Source organism: Urocitellus parryii, chromosome 4, assembly GCF_045843805.1.
Source record: "Urocitellus parryii isolate mUroPar1 chromosome 4, mUroPar1.hap1, whole genome shotgun sequence".
NCBI lineage: Eukaryota > Metazoa > Chordata > Mammalia > Rodentia > Sciuridae > Urocitellus > Urocitellus parryii.
Window position 1 is genome coordinate 184,668,596 of NC_135534.1, and position 21,723 is coordinate 184,690,318.

The window sequence follows — 21,723 nt, forward strand, 5'->3', positions numbered from 1 at the left end:
AAAGAACAAATTAAAAATCAGAATAGGGCTAGAGATATAGCTCAGCTGGTAGAGTTTGCCTTGCATGCACGAGGCCCTGGGTTTAATCTCCAGCACCACACACACAAAAAAAAAAAAAAAAAGAAAGAAAAGAAAAAAAGTACAGTATGTTCAGAAATAACAATTCATTCTCGATTATTTATCCTTAGCATGTTTAGAATTTACCTTTTGCCATCTAAGATTTTAGTGAACGTTGAATAAGTTTATGAAAGATCTTAGAAAACTTTATAGATTTTTTTATAGCCTATCATTAAAAGGTGCTTTGAAAATAGTTAGTTTGGGTTGGTTTATTTATTCACTTTTGAATAGTTCAAAAGCAGGATGAAAAAGCAAAGTTTGGATGACAAACATAAATATTTTATTAGTGCTATAATAAATGAGGAATTAACTCCCCTACACACATACTTTTGTTTCTTCTCTTCAGTCCCTAAAGCTCCAGAGATAGACCCAGTGGAGTGTTTGGTGGCTGACAACTCTGTAACAGTAGCTTGGAGAATGCCAGAAGAAGATAATAAGATTGACCATTTCATACTGGAATACAGAAAAACTAATTTTGATGGACTGCCACGTGTAAAGGATGAGAGATGTTGGGAGATAATTGATAACATTAAGGGTACTGAATATACATTATCAGGTAAAATGACAACATCTCAACAGTCTCCTTAGAAAATAATTGTAATTATGAAAAATTTGTTATTTTAAAGCTTAAAATTATTAAGTTCTTTTTATCCAAATTGACTTTTTAGATATTTATTGTAGAAGTAAATTTGTTTTAAAATATCAAGAAAACTTTGTTTTAATTACTTAAGGACATTTGTAACCTGCTAAGATAGGATACATGTAAAATAAATATGAAGTGGTATTCTGAAAATAATATTTCAGAGTTACACTTAGTTTTCCCTTTGTTTTCAGATTATATAAAAAAGCTGTTAATTTTTTAGATGTACTCACTACCCCACAATTCACTGGTACTACAGTACCAGTAAAACTAAATAATAAAAGTGATAATATTTACAAATATTATCACTTTTATTATTTAGTTTTACTTTAATGTTGATAGTTAAAGTAGAACTGTGATTTGGTTTTAGAAATTTTTGTGTTGGCCTTTTGAAAGAAGTTTTGAAAGATATTTCAGAATTATACTCCATACTTGTACAGTTATGTGAAAATGAACCTCAGTATTATGTATAACTAAAACAAACTAATAATGCAAAAATAATGGTTAACAAACACAAAAATGATCTCTGTATAGTGGGGACTTTAGATATTTTGGGGGCAAATATTGCCCTTGGGAGGCTGAGGCAGGAGGATTGTGAGTTCAAAGCCAGCCTCAGCAACTTAGCAAGGCCCTAAGCACCTCAGCAAGCCCTTGTCTCTAAGTAAAATATAAAAAAGGGCTAAGGATGTGGCTCAATGGTGAAGCAACCTTAGGTTCAATCCCTGGTACCAAAACAAAAAGAGCAACAACAAAAAAACACAGTGTTTCATAAATATAAAAGTTCCTGAGAGCATCTCTTTTCCAGAAATCAAATGTGTTATTTTGTAAATTTGTGACATCTCTCATTATATGAAGTACTGCTTTTCATGATGCATAAAAGAGTACCTTTTTATCCCTGAATTAGGAAAATCATAAATTGTATATTTTACTTCTTCTGAAGAAACTAATAGGTAAATCATGATTCCTCTTATTGCAGGCATTATCACCATTTTAACATAAATTTATACTTTCCTTAAATAAAGAGATACTTCCAAGGAGGAAAAAAAAGTCTGAAAATTCATTCTAATATTTTGGGGGATGAATCCTTTATTTTGTGTCTGAAAACCATTTCATTTTTTCAGGCTTAAAATTTGATTCAAAATATATGAATTTCAGAGTGCGAGCTTGTAACAAGGCTGTGGCTGGAGAATATTCTGATCCAGTGACCTTAGAGACCAAAGGTAAGATTAGTAGCTATTTATACAACATGAAACATCTGAAGTTATTCAAGACTTTGTGACAGGAAGCATTGTGTGGCTGAATTCCTTCCCCACCTCCTCTACCATCCCACCTCTGACTTTCCCCACAATAAGAATTATAAGGCAGGGAAAATAGGACTATGGTAGTGGTTTCCATTTATGATTGTATTCATATAAGCAAAATAGACTTGAGATGATAGTGTTAACATCTAAGAACCTAAGTCATTCTAGTCTCTCAGAGTAATTTGGAGTTAGTGGAAACACCCTAGTATAACATATTTGAACACAAATTTTTGCAACATTTACTAATTTGAAGGCCATAATGCCAAAGTTTTTCCCAGTTGTGACATATAGTAATTGACTAAACTCTGTACATTTTTGTAGGTACTTGGGACCTGGAGCTTCCATTGGCCTCTAGTTTATATGGCATTTGAATAGATTTGTATGCCAGAAATTTGATATGATTTGGAGGATGATATAAAAACATATCAGAATAAAACAAACTATGAGGCTTGTAAATTATTTTGTGTTTTACAGTGCTGGGAATGGAACCCAGTGTCTTCCACATTCTGGGCAAGTACTTTACTCGAGCCCCTAACGGTCCATAAATTACTGATGAGACCAACTCAGAAAAATGTCCAAAAATATCTAAAAAATAGGTGTAATTTGAGTAATTTGTTTGAATTAGCAAATGTTTTTACTGGAGAACTACAGATAATGAAGACATGCAATTACTTTGAATGACATGTTATCAAACTGAGAAGTTACTGTGGTTTTTAATGAGATTTTTACCAAAGTATTGTCATACTTACAGGTAGATAATCTTTTCTGTATTACTTGAGCTGTTTTTAGCCCTTGTCAAGTAAAATTGCATTATTATTATATTCACCCTTAGGAGCATTATCTTTGTATTATTCCTTTTCATTATGCTTTACAGGTTGCAACCAAACTTGGTCATAAATGTGGTAAATTATTGATTTTTATGCACATTCCCTAAATTTAGAAATATGAATAGCTGGCTTATGGCTTCCTGGGAGCTGGGCTGGCTGCTTCTCTTAGCAATATCTGGATCTTACTAGTCACTCTTGACTTTGAGGTTTGTAGAGGCAGACTAAGTTGATTAGTCCTTTGAAGCATTTTTTACTGTTGAGAAAACCCCTTGAGGTGTGGGACCAGACTGAAACTTATCCTTGAGGGCCACTAATCATTGATTCTGATCTTCAGGGAGTAACAGAATAAAATTCATTTTACATGACTATGGGTCACGGATTTTCTGGAGTTTTTTTCATAGTATTGGCATGACTACAAATTAGAACAAGAGCTCCATAGAAGTAGTTCTACTTTTTAAAAATTACATATTAAACAATTGTTTACTAATTTGACCTGCTGTAGTCCTTTTTGGCCAACCAATAGAAATAAGCCTGTGGACAAAGATTGAAGGGAAAGGAAGAAAGATGGAGATTAAATAGTTGAGGCCTATCAAAGTTTCATATCCTGCCACTTATAGTTCTTGGTATGGAAAATAATGAAAGTTGTTTATTTGTTCCTTCAGTATATTTGTTCTGGTAAGAAAGTTGTCAAAAGTGATGAGTAATAATATTTCTTATGGCTAGAATTTTTAAGATGTGTTATCATTTACTTCCTTGTAAGGATAAATGATGTTATGTTAATACAAAATTTTCTATAGCCTCAAATAGTAATGACTGTGATATAATTTTATAGTATCATGAAAGCAGCTACTAACTAACATAAAACATCTGGATTCTGATTTTGGTACCCTGTTTTCACAGACTTTTAAAGATATGGAAACAAATATGTTGTATATTACAGGGCTTATCCAGGATACAGGATCTCACTTTCAAAGAAGACTTTATTTTTTAATAATGAAGTATTATTTCCTATCTTAGAGAGGCTCTATAACTTTACTGAGGTTCAATAAAAGAACAATGCCCCTCAAATAGAAATTAAAGATGATACCTCTTGGATTGAAACCTAGACCACCTTATTTGTTTTTCTTTTTCTTTTGTTTGTTCTTTTTAATTACCCATAGCAATAGGACTCGTTTTGACGTAATTATAAGCCTTCTTGTTTGGATGCTGTGTTATTCGATAAGTCTGATCACGAGTGGTTTGAAGATAGTACTTTTTTCTTGCTATCCTTGACTCCAGATTGCTGATGGCCCTTTTTTCTTCATTATAACAAACATTAGGGAACAACTTTAGGAGACCTTCTTTATCCTTAGAATTTTAATAAGCCCTTGGGAATTGATGGCAACCTCGGAGCTAAAGCCTATTTTTCTTTCTCTTAAAAAAAAATGTAGATAGTGCCTCGAATGCACAAGGCCATGGGTTCAATCCCCAGCAACCCCCACCCCCCTGCAAATGTAGGTAGCCTGACTTGCTTAATAACTTAAATATAGAAGTTAACTCTGCTTTCTTAATGGCAGTTCATTTTGGACATTGAGAGTCTCAGTGTTAATCCTACCTTTTTAGTAACCTGCCTATTAAGAAATTGTTTCCATTTTTACTGAAAAGCTTCATTATTTCTAGTTTCTCTAAATTTCTGTTTAGATGAAGGTTTTGTAAGTTATTAACTTCCTTGTGTAGTATGACATTTACTAGAAGCTGTGTGGTCAGATTTGTATTGAGAATGTGGTTTTATAAATAAAGACAATGAACAATGGCTCTGATACATAGTTGAACTTGAAGTGTTCTTTATAGAACAGTGGAGGATAAAAGGATTTTTGATTAACTAGGTAAACTTCAGGCTCTCCATATGCTTTTTTTGTTGTTTGGTGATTTACACTTCACAGCCTTAGCTAAATTAAGTACTATACTTAAGTGAGATGTAATGTAAGGAGTATTCCTTCAATGAATAATTATCAGATATTTAAATTTTGGAGGAAAATATAACAGAAGCAGATTAGTAGATAGCTTTCAAGATAGAGCTTCCAGAAATTACATTTTAAAATAGAAGAAACTACTCATTGTACAGCTGTTAATACATTTCAATGCTTTTCCCTGAGTTCTAAAAGAGGGAAGCTTAATGCACTGATCTAAATTAGCAGTTTGACTCAGCAAGTCTTGTGAATAGTACAGATACTTCCTGATAATACCAAGTAATCTGAAAGGCATAACTTTGTTTCATGATTTTTTTTTTGTTTTTGTTTTATTTTTATATTAGTGGAACTTTTCACCCTTCTACTCTTTGCCACATAAATCATTTATCAGCTAGATCAGTTTCCTCACTTCTGCCAGGCTACCTCCAATTTCTTCGTACTCATCTTAATTTGAAACTAAGAAGTGTTTAAGTATGAAATTATTAATTATTATACTGTCAGAGAAGACGTGTGCACCAGACTTTTACCCTGTGATTTTCTATATAATATCACTTTTTCCTTCTTAATTCCTACCAGTTCCCTTTCCTATTTACTCAAAACAATCAATTGATAACCATCAGGTATTCTATTAACAGGAAATTGAGGATACTGTGTGTTGATATAGATTCTTGTAGAATGAATAGCAGAAATACCCTGAACATTGCATTGTATTGTGTTAGAGTACGGGATATTTAGAGGAGAATAATGGAAAATAAGTGAGGAATTGTAAATTATAACCTAATGATTGAGAACTTTAAATGTTAGCATTAGTAATTTGAATTTTATTTTCTGTATACAGTGTTGAATCAATTGACTAGAGAAGTTATTGCTCATAGGTGTGCTTCAGAAAGTGGAGATATATAATATTTTATATTGTCTCGAACAGCACTTAATTTCAGTTTGGATAATTCATCATCCCATTTGAACCTGAAAGTTGAAGATACCTTGGTAGAGTGGGATCCTACTGGAGGAAAAGGTCAAGAAAGTAAAATCAAAGGGAAAGAGAACAAGGGCAGGTAATGTAGCTCATTAAATCTGTTATATGGATAAATGCTTGTACATTGGTTCTTATTTGATAACATTAAAATTCTTATTCTGTATACCAGTATGACTTATGATACATTAGTAATTCCAAAGTGAAAAATATAACATTGCTTGTCAATACATGAATCTGTCATTAACATTTTCATGTTACTTTTTTCTTAGTTTCTTTCCTAATCTCCTTATACTTTTAAAAAATTTCATTACCCCATTTCCTTAAAGTTATATATACAGTAACTTGAACTAATTAGATGTTCCTAGAATAATTTCTGAATATTGGGCTTATCACCTATCTCACCTAAACGTCTGCATTAGATGACAACTTTTACAGTTTATAAAAGCCCCACAGACTTGCCCGTGATGGTAGAACCCAGTGAATCCAAGAGTCAGGCTCAAGAATCTTTTGTTATTGTCATAACTTACCTAAATAATGTCAAAGTTTGGGAACTTTTTTCTTTTTTTACACAGGAAGTTTTTGCTGAAGTTGAGTATCTTTGTGAGTTCTAACAATGAATTTTTTTTTAATCCTCAGCAGGCTTTTAATCTAATTTTATTATAAGAAGTTAAACTTAATTTGTAAAGCAGTCTCTTAACAGTTGCCTATTTTTATCTGACAGTGTCCATGTTACTTCACTGAAGAAACATACAAGGTGATGATCTATGTCTGTCTAGTTTTAGGACTTAGTATATCTAGCTTGGCTGAGTAATTTTTTCTTTTAACCAGTAAACAGAAGCCACTGCAGCAGGCTTCAAAGCTAAAATATTGCTCTGTGTAGACTGTCTGTATTTTTTGTAGCTTATGTTTTGAATTTATAGCATTATAGTATGCTGCTTATCATTTGGATTATATTGTATAAAGATAACAAAATAAGCTTTAAAGTCTTATTTAATTATTTTTTCTACTTTATTTATAACTGGCATCTTTCCTATCGTATTGAGTTAAATATATCTAACATTATTGCTTTGCTTTTTAAAATATTTTTAGTTGTTGATGGACCTTTATTTTATTTATTTATTTATATGTAGGACTAAGAATTGACCCCAGTGCCTTACACACATGCTAGGCAAGTGCTCTACCACTGAGCTACAATCCCAGCCCTTGCTTTTTTTTTTAATATTTATTTTTTTAGGTTAGATGGACACAACACAATGCCTTTATTTTATGTGGTGCTGAGGATCGAACCCAGGTCCCGCCTATGTTAGGCGAGCGCTCTACCGCTGAGCCACAATCCCAATCTCCAGCCTTTGCTTTGCTTTTATTTGTATTCAACACGAAGCAAGTTTGAAATGTTCTGTATTTTATAATAATCATGCAGCTTCCAAAGTATCAAGGTTAAGAAATAAAAGTCACTGCAGAAATTATTAGGACAGTGCCAGAAAAAAATGAATAATTTTAAATTACATGGTTAATAACATGTTTATTGAAGATACCATATATCTTTACCAGAAACCAGAATATATTCTCTTTTCAAAGTTATCTCCTCTCTCCTTTTCAGTTTGTTTATTCATTATTGGTAAAAGTGATTTCACAGTGTGCTGTAAATTATAAAATGCTGTTGGGTTTAATAGTCTTACAAAGTTTTATTTGGTTACTTGGACGATTTTTAGACTGCTTGTATTTAGCATTGCAGGTTTATTTCTTTCTCTCTTTTCTCTTTTTAAAGGTATTTTATATGTAGGCCACTTCCGGAATGTTATACAGGTTCAGATCCCTTATTTGAAATGCTTGGGACTCAAAAAGTGCTTTGGATTTCAGATTTTTTTGGATTTTAGAATAGTTTCAAATACATAATTAATTATATTTGGTGGGGATCCAATTCTAAATCCAGAATTCATTTATGTTTCACATATACCTTTATATACATAGGTAATTTATATAATATTTTTTAATGTATCTATATTTTGGCTGTGACTTGTCACATGAGCTCAGGTGTGGGATTTTTTATTTATAATTATGTTGGTGCTTAAAAAGTTTCCAATGTCAGAGCATTTCAGATTTTTGGATTAGAGCTGCTCAAACTACATATATTCATTTACTTTAAAAAAAAAAAACAAAACATGGTGTCATTTAAAAACAAAACAAAACTTTATTTTGTTTATTTATTTATTTACTTTTATGTGGTGCTGAGGATCAAACCAAATGCCTCACACCTGCTAGGCAAGTGCTCTACCACTGAGCCACAACCCCAGCCCTCTTTCATTTTTTTTATTTTTTCATTCATAATTGTTCATTGTTAAATGTGTGCTGAATGTTATGGAGTTTATAGGGATAAACACTGTTCTTGCCTCAAGAAATTGGCTTTAACTCATGTAGATAAGATTGCAGAAAAAAAGCAAGATAAACATCATGTGTTAGGATAAATGTGAATAAAAGGGTTCAGAGGGGGAAGATGTCCAGAGCTCTCTGGTACTGCAGTATTCATTTAGGACAGTGAGCCAAACTGAAAGTCAAGCTTTTGCTGATTTATGGTGATAAGAAGTCATGAAGGAATGAGTGGGTTCCTCCAGGGTTCCATTTTTCCCAGCAAATGACACTAGTTGGAGGTCCAATGACTCAACCTACATCACAGTTAGAGGGTCTTCTCACTCACTGCCAGGAGGTCCCAAATAGAAAACTTCTGCTTTATGGACTTGAGAGCTAAAAAGGTAGGGACAAGAGAGTTAAAAATGGAAACATACTAAGTGAAAGGTCCTTACCGCCTTACTTGCTCTTAAGGAGGTCTTCCTGAAGGTATTTAAAAAGAATCTCAGTATAGGGTTTCCTTCCCATGGGGGGCCTTTGAATAGAGTGACAAGGCTAGGAATGCAAATAGCCCATGAGCTCACCGTTGGGGAAGAGGGTGAAATTGCAACTTCCTGTAGAAATCATGATGCCCTAACTAACTATGCACCAAGTCTGGTGTAAGAAGGGAGCCCACCCTATCCTTTGTCTTACCCCTGCAAGTCCTGTCACATAAAGCCTGTGTAATTGCCTGTGATTGAGTATGAAAGGATTTTGGCCTGGACTAGATTGCTAAGAAAAGTTATTTAGATGGTAGAATTTGGAAGACCTTTACTAAAGGAATAGTATTAAATTGCTTCTTGGGGAAGAGGGAGAATTTGTGGTATTCAGATTTGCAGTGAGAGTGGGGAACAACAAGAGGAAAAACACTTAAGCAGACTGAGTGTTGGTTGTGTAATACTCTCTAGGGTGAGAAGGGTAGGAAGGCGGACTAAATCATTTGTAAATAATATGGAAGTACATGTTGATTTTGAAGTAGGGGAATCAGAGCTAGGTTTATCTTATAATAGTGAACAAGATGAACTGGATAACAGAAAGAACATTTGGGAAACTGTAAAATAATCTGGCCCAAGGAACCTTTATGAAGCGAGGTGGGAGGTCATGTTTTTACTTAAGATGTTAATAACTATTGTACCTCTTGCAAAAATGTACTTAGAATTGGAATGCAGCAATGGAAGAGTAACCCTTTAACTTTTCTCTGAAACTCAACTGCCATTCTCAATAGTTATGACTGTTTTTCTTTTCTCCATGCTTCCCTTTGTTTCTTTACTACTGGTAAGTCACAATTTTTTTCTTAAAAATTATTTTTCTGGCTATCAAGTGAGCTCTTACATTTGAAGCAGTGCTAAGTAAAAATTTTGTTTATTTATACATTGTGACTTTCCTTTGCTATTTGTAACTCTGAATTACCTGGGAAATATTTTTCAAAATGCGTATTTCTTCTAAGCAGACAATTGGGCCCACTAACTGAGAAGGGAAACTGTCCTATTTTTAAAAAATTATTTTATTTATTTATGTGGTGCTAAGGATTGAACTCAGTGCCTCACACAGGCTAGGCAAGTGCTCTGCCACTGAGTTATAGCCCCAGCCCTGCCATTGTATTTTAAAAAGGTTTCCTGGTTGCTTCTGATTTTGTTGCACCTTCTCAGTTGATGATTGATTATTTATTACAAAATCCCAAAGCCCTGTGTTTTTCCAACTCAGGATTATGGTTCAGTAAAGGTTATATAGTCCTTAGTTAATAATATCACATATTCCACTTCCTTAGTTTGCATTCATTTTAGTCAAGATATTGCGCACCTACTGTGGACTGAGGATGCAGAAATGAGAGATGGTTCATGGCAATTGTTAACTTCCCTTTCCATCAGTTACTCAACTGTTTCCTCGTTTCCCATAGCAGCCATGTACCAAGGGCCCAATATAGTAGATTGTATAATAGCTATGTTTTCAACATCACCCTTTTCAACTCTGCCCCTTGTTAAGTGGGGTATTTATTAACTTCAGTGGCCCCTAGCCCTTCTGAACAGCAAAATCTGAGGTGAGGCCTGATATTTGCATTTTTAAAAGTTCCCAAAGTGGGCTAGGTATAGCTCAGTGGTAAGAGTGCTTGTGTAGCATGCACAAGTCCCAGGGTTTAATCCCCATCACAGCAAGGGAAAAAAAAAAAAAGTTCCTCAAGTGGGTCTGATGGATACCCAAATTTGAGAACCACTGGTTTGGTTTATTTAATTCCTCCTCATCCCTAGTTACATATTTACTCTAACCTCTCATCATCTTTCATTTGATTCTTACCCACAGCAAAACTTCTTGACCTTTTTTTTAGCTCCATCTCTCAGTTGAAAAACAGTTGTAGTTATGTAATTGTAAGGTTAGTACCACCACTACTAAAAAGCACTGGGGATTGAAGTGGAGTTAGATATAATGAAGAGCTAGTTACAAAACTAATTTTCTATAAATACTTATAATTAAGATTAATTAAACCAGGCATGGTGGCTCATGTCTGTAATCCCAGTGGCTCATGAGGCTGAGGCAGGAGGATCTCTGGTTCAAAGCCAGCCTCAACAATTTAGCAAGACCTGAAGCAACTAAGCGAAAAACCCTATCTCTAAATAAAACAAAAAGGGTTGGGGATGTGACTCAGCATCCCTGGTTCAATCCTGGTGTCAAAAAAGGAAAGGATTAATTAAAACTACTTATTTTGTATAATTATCAACATTCAGAGTTGAATTAACTTGGAAGGAGGAAGATTAATGTGCAATTAATATTTTGGTGACTTTGTGAATTGGGCAATTTTTGGTGAGCTATCCTGAATGACTACTCATTTTTTTCTAGAGGAGAATTTCATTTTAGATAAGTGGTTCAATGAACTTTTGAAGAATAATGGTAAATCATACTAAACTCATATTAAACAGATAATCTGAAGACTTAAACGTTTTTGATACAATTTACAAACCATGTTAAGCCAGTCTTATTTTTTACCCCCTCTCTTCTTATGTCTTTCTATTGCTGTATCAAAAACAGTGGTTTTCATACTTTTTTTCCTCTTTTTGTATACAACAGAATGGTTTTTTCAAATGAAATGTTTCCAGAAGCCTGAGCTGAAAAGAGAAGAGGATTGCTGGTTCAAGTAGGGAAGGAGCCCTAGAGCAGGTGTCTTCCAGAGTCCTGTAGCAGCCTCTGTGGCATCTGTATAGTTCAGGACATGGTTTGAAAACTACCTATTTCAAAATACTTTGTCCCCCAACAGATAAAAATAATGCTACATTAAAAAAAAATTCAGAGGAAATGACTGTTATCTTTTCCCCTTAGTTTCAAGATAAAATACTTGAAAATACACAGACCTTTTATAAGGTCTTTTGTGTGTGTTGGGGAGCGTATTGGTAATTTAATCCAGAGTTGCTCTACCACTGAGCTACATCTTCAATCTTTTTTATTTTTTGAGATATGATCTAACAAAGTTGCTGGCCTTGAACTTGTGATCCTTCTGCCTCAACCTCTGGAGTAGCTAGGAAGGTTTTTAAACATTCCTGATTAGCTTATATGAAAAGTATCAGAAAGAAAATTGTGATGCAGTGTTTTTTTCTTAATGTCAACTTAAGATGTCATTGACAGAATGTTTATAGAATTTGCTTTCTTACTACTTAATGACACCCCCCCAAAGGCATATACAAATGTTTATTGTGGAAAGTAGATAACACATTCAAGAGAGAATGGGAGCAGTCTCAAAAAAGAGATGTCTTGGGGTAAAGCAAGGAATATTCCTAGGGAGCTTGTGGGCTATCTCCAGAGGGAGAGACAGCAACCCATTAGTGTGGGGCACTCATTTTTATAGAGGGCAAGTGCTAGGGGTTGAACTAGAGGTGGAGGCAGGGTGGAGCTACACAGTTTTGCACCAGTTTCCCTTTGCTAATGCATTTCCTTAACATGGCATGGGCCAAGAGCATGTAGCTCAAAATTGACAATTGTGCTTTCTGCATGTCAATGGCTAGTGGGCATTTCCTTTAAGACTCTCTCTCTTTATCCTAAATCCCTGTGTCCTATGTAATGACTTTTAATATTATATAATAAGTATTAACTTAGAAAACTTGGTTAAATCAAACTTTAAGAAATTAAAATATGTATTTATTCAGAATAATGAGTATAAATTTTTCTTCATTTCTATTTATTTGTATCCTCTGTTTTGGAGAAGGTCCCCAAAATGCTTCTAGATTTCTTCTACCCATCAAATGTTTGTTCTCCCCCTTCCCAATAGGAAGCAACTACTAACCGCCTACCTGAACACAAGTTTCAGAGAAAATTTAATCTACCTGTCCTTAATCACCTCAGTTCATGCTGTCTGTTCAAATAGAATTTATAATTAATTACTTAAGTATTTTTTTAAAGAAATATCTTTACAAAAAGAACTTTTAACACCATTTTGGAAGAATTAAACCAACTCATGTAAATGCTGTAGGTATAAAGTGCTGCTTAATATCATTTACTAGATTGTAGACAAAGTGGTCCTGAATTCACTGTTTAATTCTCTGAAACTGCTTAATAAATCTGCTAACATTGACAACATTTAAGTAATGCATAATGCAGTCACTTAATCATGTAAAATGACTTTAAATCGTATCTTTATTCTTATTTTGCATTTTTATGGGATTTTTATTACAATATTATTTGATAGCTTATTAAAATTTACTAAGTTGATTTCTCCTTAGGAAGAAAAATTCTAATGCAAATATATTGAAAAAGTGTTATTTTTTCTTTTTAGTAGTAAGAATATACATTTCCCCATTTTTTAATAGCAGAAATGCTTTATAATACTTGATAAGCTTGTGCATGGATTTGTACAAGCAAGTGCTTTTTATCTTTTTAAGAAGAAAAGATCAAGATCAAAAATACCTACTGCTAATAAAAAAGATTACTTAGTTATGATTATAAGAAATCTAGCTTTCCATTCCTTTCTTTTATTAGTGCATATTAATTTTACAACATGATGGGTTTCATTGTGGTATATTCTTGACTTTTCTTTATTTAAATTTAATTGCAAATATATAAGCTGTAACCCAATTTCTTTCTTGATTTTTTTTCTTTCAGTTAATCTTGTCTCATTTTGGCATTGTTTCTCATTTCAACTGTGTGTTCTTTGTATAAATCTTGCTCAGTGTGCATGACATTAGTGTTTTCTGCCTGCTTTGTATTAATGGCTTCTTACATTTGAATGTTTATAATTGGCAGTTCTCGTCAATAATAATTCAAATTAAATGATGCTGTTTCTGCAACATAATTAGAAATATTTTTAAACATTATTTCCATAATATGTAATTTTAATTTATGAAACATTTCCAACATAAAATACTTGTTTTTCTTTATTTTCCTATTTATATAGAAGTGGTACACCATCCCCCAAACGGACATCCGTAGGTTCCAGGCCACCAGCAGTAAGAGGCAGCAGAGACCGTTTCACTGGGGAATCATACACAGTGCTAGGTAGGATAAAACAATAACTCTTCACAGTCTCAAATTAAAGGCACCACAGTCACACTGATAAATTTTCTACTCCTCAGAGCTAGAGCAGTTTCCTGTTTATTGAATGAATCTTTGCAGAGGTTTATCCCTATTGAAGCTTAATTACTTGGGGGCTTTTGAAATTTACTCATTAGTGATACTTTTAAAATTCTTATTTTAACTTACTAGTGATTCCTAATATATGTATAACCCTTGAGAGGTTGGTAAGGAAGAAAATTCTGAAGAATTTTGTACTCAGGGAAAAAAAACCACAAAAGTAAAGTTAAGCAAGTACTCTGCATTTAGTGTCTGTATGTTAACATGATTATTTTCAAAGAGAAATTGAATTTAATTTTTTGAATTAAATTTGTGGAATGAATGATACATAAGAATCTGTGTAATTCCTGAGAAAGAGATTAGAGTCAAGTCTACCTTTCTTATCTTTTGTAGGAGACACTGCTATTGAAAGTGGACAACATTATTGGGAGGTCAAGGCCCAGAAAGACTGTAAATCCTACAGTGTGGGAGTAGCATACAAAACTTTGGGGAAATTTGACCAATTGGGAAAGACAAACACTAGTTGGTGTATCCATGTCAACAACTGGCTACAAAATACATTTGCAGCAAAACATAATAATAAAGTCAAAGCTTTGGATGTTACTGTTCCGGAGAAAATAGGTGTATTTTGTGATTTTGATGGGGGTAAGTTTACTTACTTTTTCATAAGTCATTTCATCATAACTACTGATGTTTCAGTACTTTTCATTGGTAATCATCTCTACAGAATTTCCGTTAATATCATGGTAAGGACATTTTGGCCAACTAAGTTTTGATCACAAACATAATCTCAGTACCAGAGTTAGACTGGAAGGGCATATTATGTCTGCCTGGAGCTCTATTAAAAGCACTCATTTATAATATGCTAAGTCTGAAATATTTTGCTAATTTTAGTCTTAAACACTAAAATTTTTCTTGTTTTTATTCCTTCCTTACTGTTCTATTACCTGTGTGTAAACAATGGTGAAGTCAGATTTTTTGAGTTGGAATAAACCTTAGAAATTATCCAGTCCATCTTCCACACAATATAAAATTTGTATTACACTATTTCTGCAGGAGTTGCCACTTCTTTGCTCAAATAACGTTTTAGTCTGAAGATTATTGTCTTAGAAGTCCTGTTTCTTGGGAGGCTCTTGATTAGGTTTTTCTAAAATGAACTCACTTCACCTCTCTGTAATTTGTGAAAGTGTTGTTTTTAAATTCTGACACCTGAATAAACACAGAATTATATTTTGTAATTCACACAATAATTCTTATTTGTTAAAATGCATTAAATTGATTTCTTTTCAAATCCTTATAATCTCCTAAAGTGATATACTATGTCAATGCATTTCTTAAAACATTGGTTCTACAATGTTTCTTTCTAAGTTGTCACTTTAAGCTAATAATGGAAAATTTTTATCATTTTAAGTCACATTGGGTCCAGATAATCCCATGCTGTCAACTTAATCACTCAAAAAAGGAAAAAAAAATAATTTGGGCCAATTTATTTTTAGTGATGACATGTCAGTTTGGTACATTCTTTTTTACTTATTCCCTTTGAATAAGATAAACCATTATCTACAGAATGACAAATTTATTGGTGCACTTTAAAAATATATATATTTTCAGCTACCAGGACAATATTTGCTATCATCCTCTCTCCTTTCCCATATGGTTATTCTATATAGATGATAGGGAGAAGTAATTTTAGCTAACAGCATAGAGTACAAAGGGGGAAGCTCTAATGTAGGATGTAATCAGATTCTGAGAGCCTTGAAAAAATGTTTATAGACTAGTCTTTTGTAGTGGGGAGGGTTGGCTGTGTACATTTTAGAAAAATATAGTCATATGATGATAATCTTGTATTAGAAATATTAGAAAGTAAGTGATTAAAGATGGAAGAGATTACAAAAATAAAGAGCATAAGGTGTTTTAGGAATTAATCTAAAGTATAAGGCATGACCATGTTTATTTTGTTAACTATTAAATTGTTATTGCCTGCTAAGTGCTTTTAACACAGGAAGTCCTAATAAGTATTTGTTAAGTGATTGGCAACAAAAACCCAAGCAGTTGGAAATCAAGAATGAAATTGATGGTGTAAAATTTATAGAACTTGGTAATTAAATATAGATTGGGGGAAGTGACAAAGAAGAATGGAAGGCAACTCTGAGGTTCCAGCCAGTGTGACAAAGAGGATGGCAGTGTCAATGGGTTAAGGAACAGAGAGAGTCCAGTGGAAAACTGAGATTATAGCAGGACAACCATGTGACATATTTAGCAAACATTTAGAAATTCTTGAACTCAGAAGTAGAGCTGAAACTAAATATTTGAAGCAGCAGCACAGAGTGACTACTGAAGATTACACAGAATAATATGCTTGAACATTATTGCACTGTTGTTACTAACTTTGCAATCATGTAGTTTGCTTCATGTTTTGACATAATCATATATATAAATCACCAAGTTCTTTAACAGTATACATAAATGTTAGTTACTTTTTCTTACTCTCTGGTAGCAACTGGTTTATTAAGAGAGCATTTCATAAATGCTCTCTTATACAGACAAAGCAGCGTCAAAGCAGAATAGGAGGAAAAGGAAGAGAGAGAAAGTATCTTTAGGGTTAGGATTCAAACCAAGAACATAGTCATTAAAGAAAGGCTTCATGAACTAACAACAGTCCTAAGGAGGTCATCAGATCAGATTAGATAAGAGGTCAGATGGAGTTATTTTAAGGCATGATCCTGCTGAAAGACAGACTGTGAGGGGATTTGAAAATTAACAAAGCTGAAGCAGTGATGAATATACTACGATTTCAGAGACTGGAATATGAGTCTGGCCTTAAGTAGTTAGTATTTTAAGTATAGTAAGCCTTAAATAAATAGAAGATTTGGGTAGAGTAAAAAAAGGAGGAAGAAACTTCCTTGTTTTTTTTACTGGGCTCATGAAAATTTTTGTTAAATAATGATAAATATTTTATAGCTGAATAAGTACAACAGTGTCAGATTATGGTGAAACAGTATGGAGATCTTAAAAACAAGGGGAAGAAGAAGAAAACTGGATTTGGGCATTTTCTTAAGCATGTTCACTGATTTTTCTAGTGAAAGTAAGTTCAGTCCTTAGAGTTTGTAATAAAAAATTAATGCAAAAATGGGCCTTAAGTTATGATTTTGCATGACTATACATTAGACTTTATTAGAGTTATAATTTCTTGTATAATAAATAAGGCTTTTTTCCCTCTTTTAGGTCAACTTTCTTTTTATGATGCAAATTCAAAACAGCTGCTGTATTCTTTTAAGACAAAGTTTACTCAGCCAGTACTGCCTGGTTTCATGGTTAGTACCTAATTTATATTTTATTTGGTTTGACAACTTTAGGAAGAATAATCTTTATTATTTGGGAAGCAAAAATCCTATTGTTTTCTTCATATTCATCTCCCTTTCTCCATTCCACTCTCTGAAATATGCAATTTTTCTGTACAATTTTGGTATGATTTGTTGAAGTCAATGTTGATAAATAAAGGTACACAAATCATAAGCATGTAGTTTAGTGAACTGTTATAGGACTGTATTTGCTTTTGTAACTAGACCCTAGAATAAGAAAGAGAACATTACCAGAACCTCAGAAGCCCCTGTGCCCATTTCCAGTCCCTAATGGCTCTTCTCCAAAGTGTAACCAGTACTGCAAATTTAAATACTTAAGTTCATTTGCCACTTGTTTATATATAAGTGGAATTATATCTTTCTGACTCCATATTATATATGTGAGATTTATCCATGTACCATGTTGTAATTCCTTCATTCTCACAGTTATATAGCTTTCCGTTATATGACTATATAATAATTTACCCATTTTAATTTAATTGAATATGTGGATGGTTTCCATTTGGGACTGTATACATGTGTATATAATTTCAGATCTACTCAGTTATAGACTTATTTATAAAAGAAAAATTCATATTTCATACAAATTGAAAAATGGATTTGAATTCCTTATTTTTAAGCAAATGTTGTTTGCTCCTTCCAACACCTTAACATTCTACATTTCTCCATAAAGTTAGGCTACTGTGGGAAATTCCAGGATCCAGTTAAGGTCACCATTATTTTGGTGAGAACTTTACTTAATGTGGTTACTCCCTGTATATAAATCAGATGATATAATTCAAGTACAGGTTCTATGGAATGTTTTGTGTGTGTAGTCTTTCATTACCCCTAAATATAATCCCCCAATATGAAGAGGAAGTATTTAGGATATATATGGGTTGAAAACACAGTGCTTTAAATCTCATGACAAATAGTATTCTTTTATTCTAGACACCCTAAAATATTAAACTTAATGCTAACAAAGACTCCTGGATTTTCACTGAAATCAGAAGTAAATAGTGAATAAAGTTATTGCTCATGGAAAAATTATTAGAAGATATTAGATGGATTGTTTCTCTCTTTTTTATTTTTTTATTGCCTTTTTTTTTTCACTTCACTACAAATAGCCACTGTATTGGATATTTTGGGCTGTTTTTCCAAATTGGCCAATTAGAGACAAATTGTTTACCATATGGAACTCGAAGAGATTTTTTTTTTCAATTCGTAGATGTACTTTTATAAAAGGTATTTCACTTGTAATATGAATCTATTTCATGTAGATAGGTACTGAGTTTATTCATTGTTATTTTCATTCCATATAAGGAGACTAATTACACATCTGCATCATAAGATGCTTTAGGAAATTATTTTAAACTTGTTTTTTTCTTTTAAGTCTTTTGTTTATTAAGTAAATGAGTATTAATATTTTCATATATAAGATTAATTTTTAAAGCCAGGTTTATGAGCTATAATTTATAGTACTGTATAATTCTGTGGGTTTTGACAAATGCAAAAACAAAACCACCATCATGATCAAGATATAAAATATTTCAGCACTATAGAAAATTTCTTTATATTCCTTTGTAGTGGACGCCTCCCATTACATCCAGCCCTAGTAATACGTAAACCATTTTTAATCCCTGTAGTTTTGCTGTTTCCACAAAGTCATGTAAACGGAATTGTAAGGTGTATAATCTTTTGTTTATGTAGCATAATGCATTTGAAACTCATCCATGTTGTTGCGTTTGTTAGTTTTTGGGGTTTTTTTTACTGCTAAGCGGGTTTTCGTATATGTATACACCACAGTTTATTCATTCATTCACCAGTGGAAGGACAAGTTTTTTCCAGTTTGGGGCAATTATGAATAAACCTGCAGTAAACATTCACATGAGGTTTTTGTGTGAACACACAGTTTCATTTCTCTTGGGCATATATCTAAGAATATATGGTAGGGTTCCTGAATTACATTGTAACTGTATGTTTATAGATGCAAAAATTATTAATAAAATATTGGTAAATCACATAGAAAAACACATTTAATAGATACTGCACCATGATCAAGTGGTTTTCATCCCAGGTGTGCAAGGTTGGTTCAACATATGCAAATCAATAAATGTAATTCACCACATTAAGTAGAATTAAGGACAAGAATCGCATGGTTATCTCAATAGATGAAGAAAATGTATTTGACAAAATCACACCCATTCCCATTTAAAACACTAGAGAAGCTAAGGATAGAAGGAACTTATCTCAACATTGTAATAGCTATATTTGACAAACCCAAGGCCAGCATTATACTGAATGAAGAAAAACTGAAAGCATTTTCACTGAAAACAGGAACAAGACAAAGATGCCCACTCTCACCACTCCTATTCAACATAGTTCTTGAAACTATAGCCAAAGAATTCAGGCAAGAGAAGGAAATTAAAGGAATACTAATAGGGGTAATTTGAGCTTTTTTTTTTTCTGTTTACTAATGACATGATCCTCTACTTATTAGACCCAAAAAACTCTACCAGAAGATTTCTAGAGCTGATAAAACACATTTAGTAAAGTAGCAGGATACATAAATCAATCACTTTCTTATACTCTAATAACGAATCTGCTGAAAAAGAAATTAGGAAAACTGCTCTCATTCACAATAACCTTTAAAAAAAAAGTAAAATAAAATAAAATACTTGGGAATTAACCTAATGAAGGATGTGAAGGACCTCTACATTGAAAACTAGAACACTGGGCTGGGGATGTGTCTCAAGTGGTAGCGCGCTCGCCTGGCATGCGTGCGGCCTGGGTTGGATCCTCAGCACCACATACAAACAAAGATGTTGTGTCCGCCAATAACTAAAAAATCAATATTAAAAAAAAAAAGAAAACTAGAACACTGAAGAAAGAAATTCAAGAAGACTTAGAGGATGGAAAGGCCTCCCATGTTCTTAGATATGCAGAATTAATATTGTCAAAATGGCCGTACTACCAAAAGCATTATACAGATCCAATGCAATCTCCATCAAAATACCAATGACATTCTGCACAGAACTAGAAAAAGCAGTTCTAAAATTCATTTGGAAAAATAAGAAACCCAGAATAGCTAAAGTAATCCTGAGCAAAAAAAGAGCGGTGATGGAGGTACTGCAGGCATCATGATACTGGACACCAAATTATACTATAGAGCTATAGTAACAGAAACAGCATGGTACTGGCACCAAAACAGACATGAAGACCAATGGAAATGAATAGAAAAAAAAGAGACAAACCCACGTAAATACAGTTATCTGATGGTAGACAAAGATGCCAGAAACATGTTGGAGATAAGATACACTTTTTAATAAATAGTGCTGGGAAAACTGGAAATCCACATGTAGAAGAATGAAACTTGACCCCTCTCACTCTACACAAATAAACTCAAAGTGGATCAAAGACCTAGGAATTAGACCAAAAATTCTGCAACTACTAGAAGAAAAGGTAGGCCCAATGCTTGAACATGTTGGCACAGGAACTAGCTTCCTTCATGAGACTACTAAGGTCCCAAAAATAATACCAAAGATCAATAAGTGAGATGGCATCAAATTATAAAGCTTTTGGCCGGGTGTGGTGACACATGCCTGTAATCCCAGCAACTAGGGAGGCAGGAGGATTGTGAGTTCAAAGCCAGCCTTAGCAGAAGTGAGACACTAAGCAACTCAGTGAGACTCTGTCTCTAAGTAAATACAAAATCGGGCTGGGGATGTGGCTCAGTGGTTGAATGCCCCTGAGCTCAATCCCTGGTATAGAAAAAAGAAAAAAAAAATTTGCATGGCAAAGGAAACAAGAGTATGGAGAGGGCCTTGAGAATGGGAGAAGATTTTTGCCACCTGCTCCTCAGGTAGGACGCTAATATCCAGAATACATATAAAGAACTCAGAAAACAACATTAGGAAAAACAACACAATAAATAGGCAAAAGAACTAAATGGACACTTCTCAGAAGAAATACAAATGGTCATAAATATAAGAAAAAATGTTCAACATCTCTAGCAATAGGGCAATGCAAATCAAAACTACATTGATATATTTCCTAATGGCAGTTAATAATAATGTTGGTGAAGGGGCTGGGGATGTGGCTCAAGCGGTAGCGCGCTCGCCTGGCATGCGTGCGGTCCGGGTTCGATCCTCAGCACCACATACAAACAAAGATGTTGTGTCTGCCGAGAACTAAAAAATAAATATTAAAAAAAAATTCTCTCTCTCTCTCTCTCTCTCCTCACTCTCTCTTTAAAAAAAAATAATAATGTTGGTGAGGATGTTGGGGGGAAAGTATACTCTCATTGTTGGTGTGATTCCAAATTATTGCAACCACTCTCACTTCTCAGTACATATCCAAAAGATCAGCATATTATAGGAATGTAGCCACGTCAATGTTTATAGCAGCACAATTCCAACAGCTAAGTTATTAAGCCAACTGAGGTTCCCCTTCCAACAATGAATGGATAAAGAAAAAAAATACACACACACACACAATGGAGTATTACTAAGCCACAAAAAGAATGAAATTATGACATTTGCTGGTAAATGGATGGAACTGGAGACTATAATGCTAAGTGAAATAAGCCAGTCCCTCAAAGTCAAAGGTAATATGTTTTCTCTCATATTCAGAAGCCA

General features: G+C 33.5%; 1 protein-coding gene across 4 annotated transcripts in view; it reads left to right on the plus strand.

Moving 5' to 3' along the window:
* Fsd1l (fibronectin type III and SPRY domain containing 1 like) overlaps nt 1-21,723 on the plus strand; it is a 70,244-nt gene that overhangs the window by 40,457 nt on the left and 8,064 nt on the right. For 3 of the 4 annotated variants that reach the window (XM_026380364.2, XM_077797069.1, XM_077797068.1), the window contains 7 exons: nt 464-673; nt 1,879-1,977; nt 5,760-5,889; nt 6,532-6,564; nt 13,570-13,670; nt 14,139-14,390; nt 16,971-17,059. In XM_026380364.2, the coding sequence (XP_026236149.1) occupies nt 464-673; nt 1,879-1,977; nt 5,760-5,889; nt 6,532-6,564; nt 13,570-13,670; nt 14,139-14,390; nt 16,971-17,059 (914 nt within the window). The remainder of the gene's footprint in view (nt 1-463; nt 674-1,878; nt 1,978-5,759; nt 5,890-6,531; nt 6,565-13,569; nt 13,671-14,138; nt 14,391-16,970; nt 17,060-21,723) is intronic. The other variant, XM_026380371.2, reaches the window with a different exon arrangement.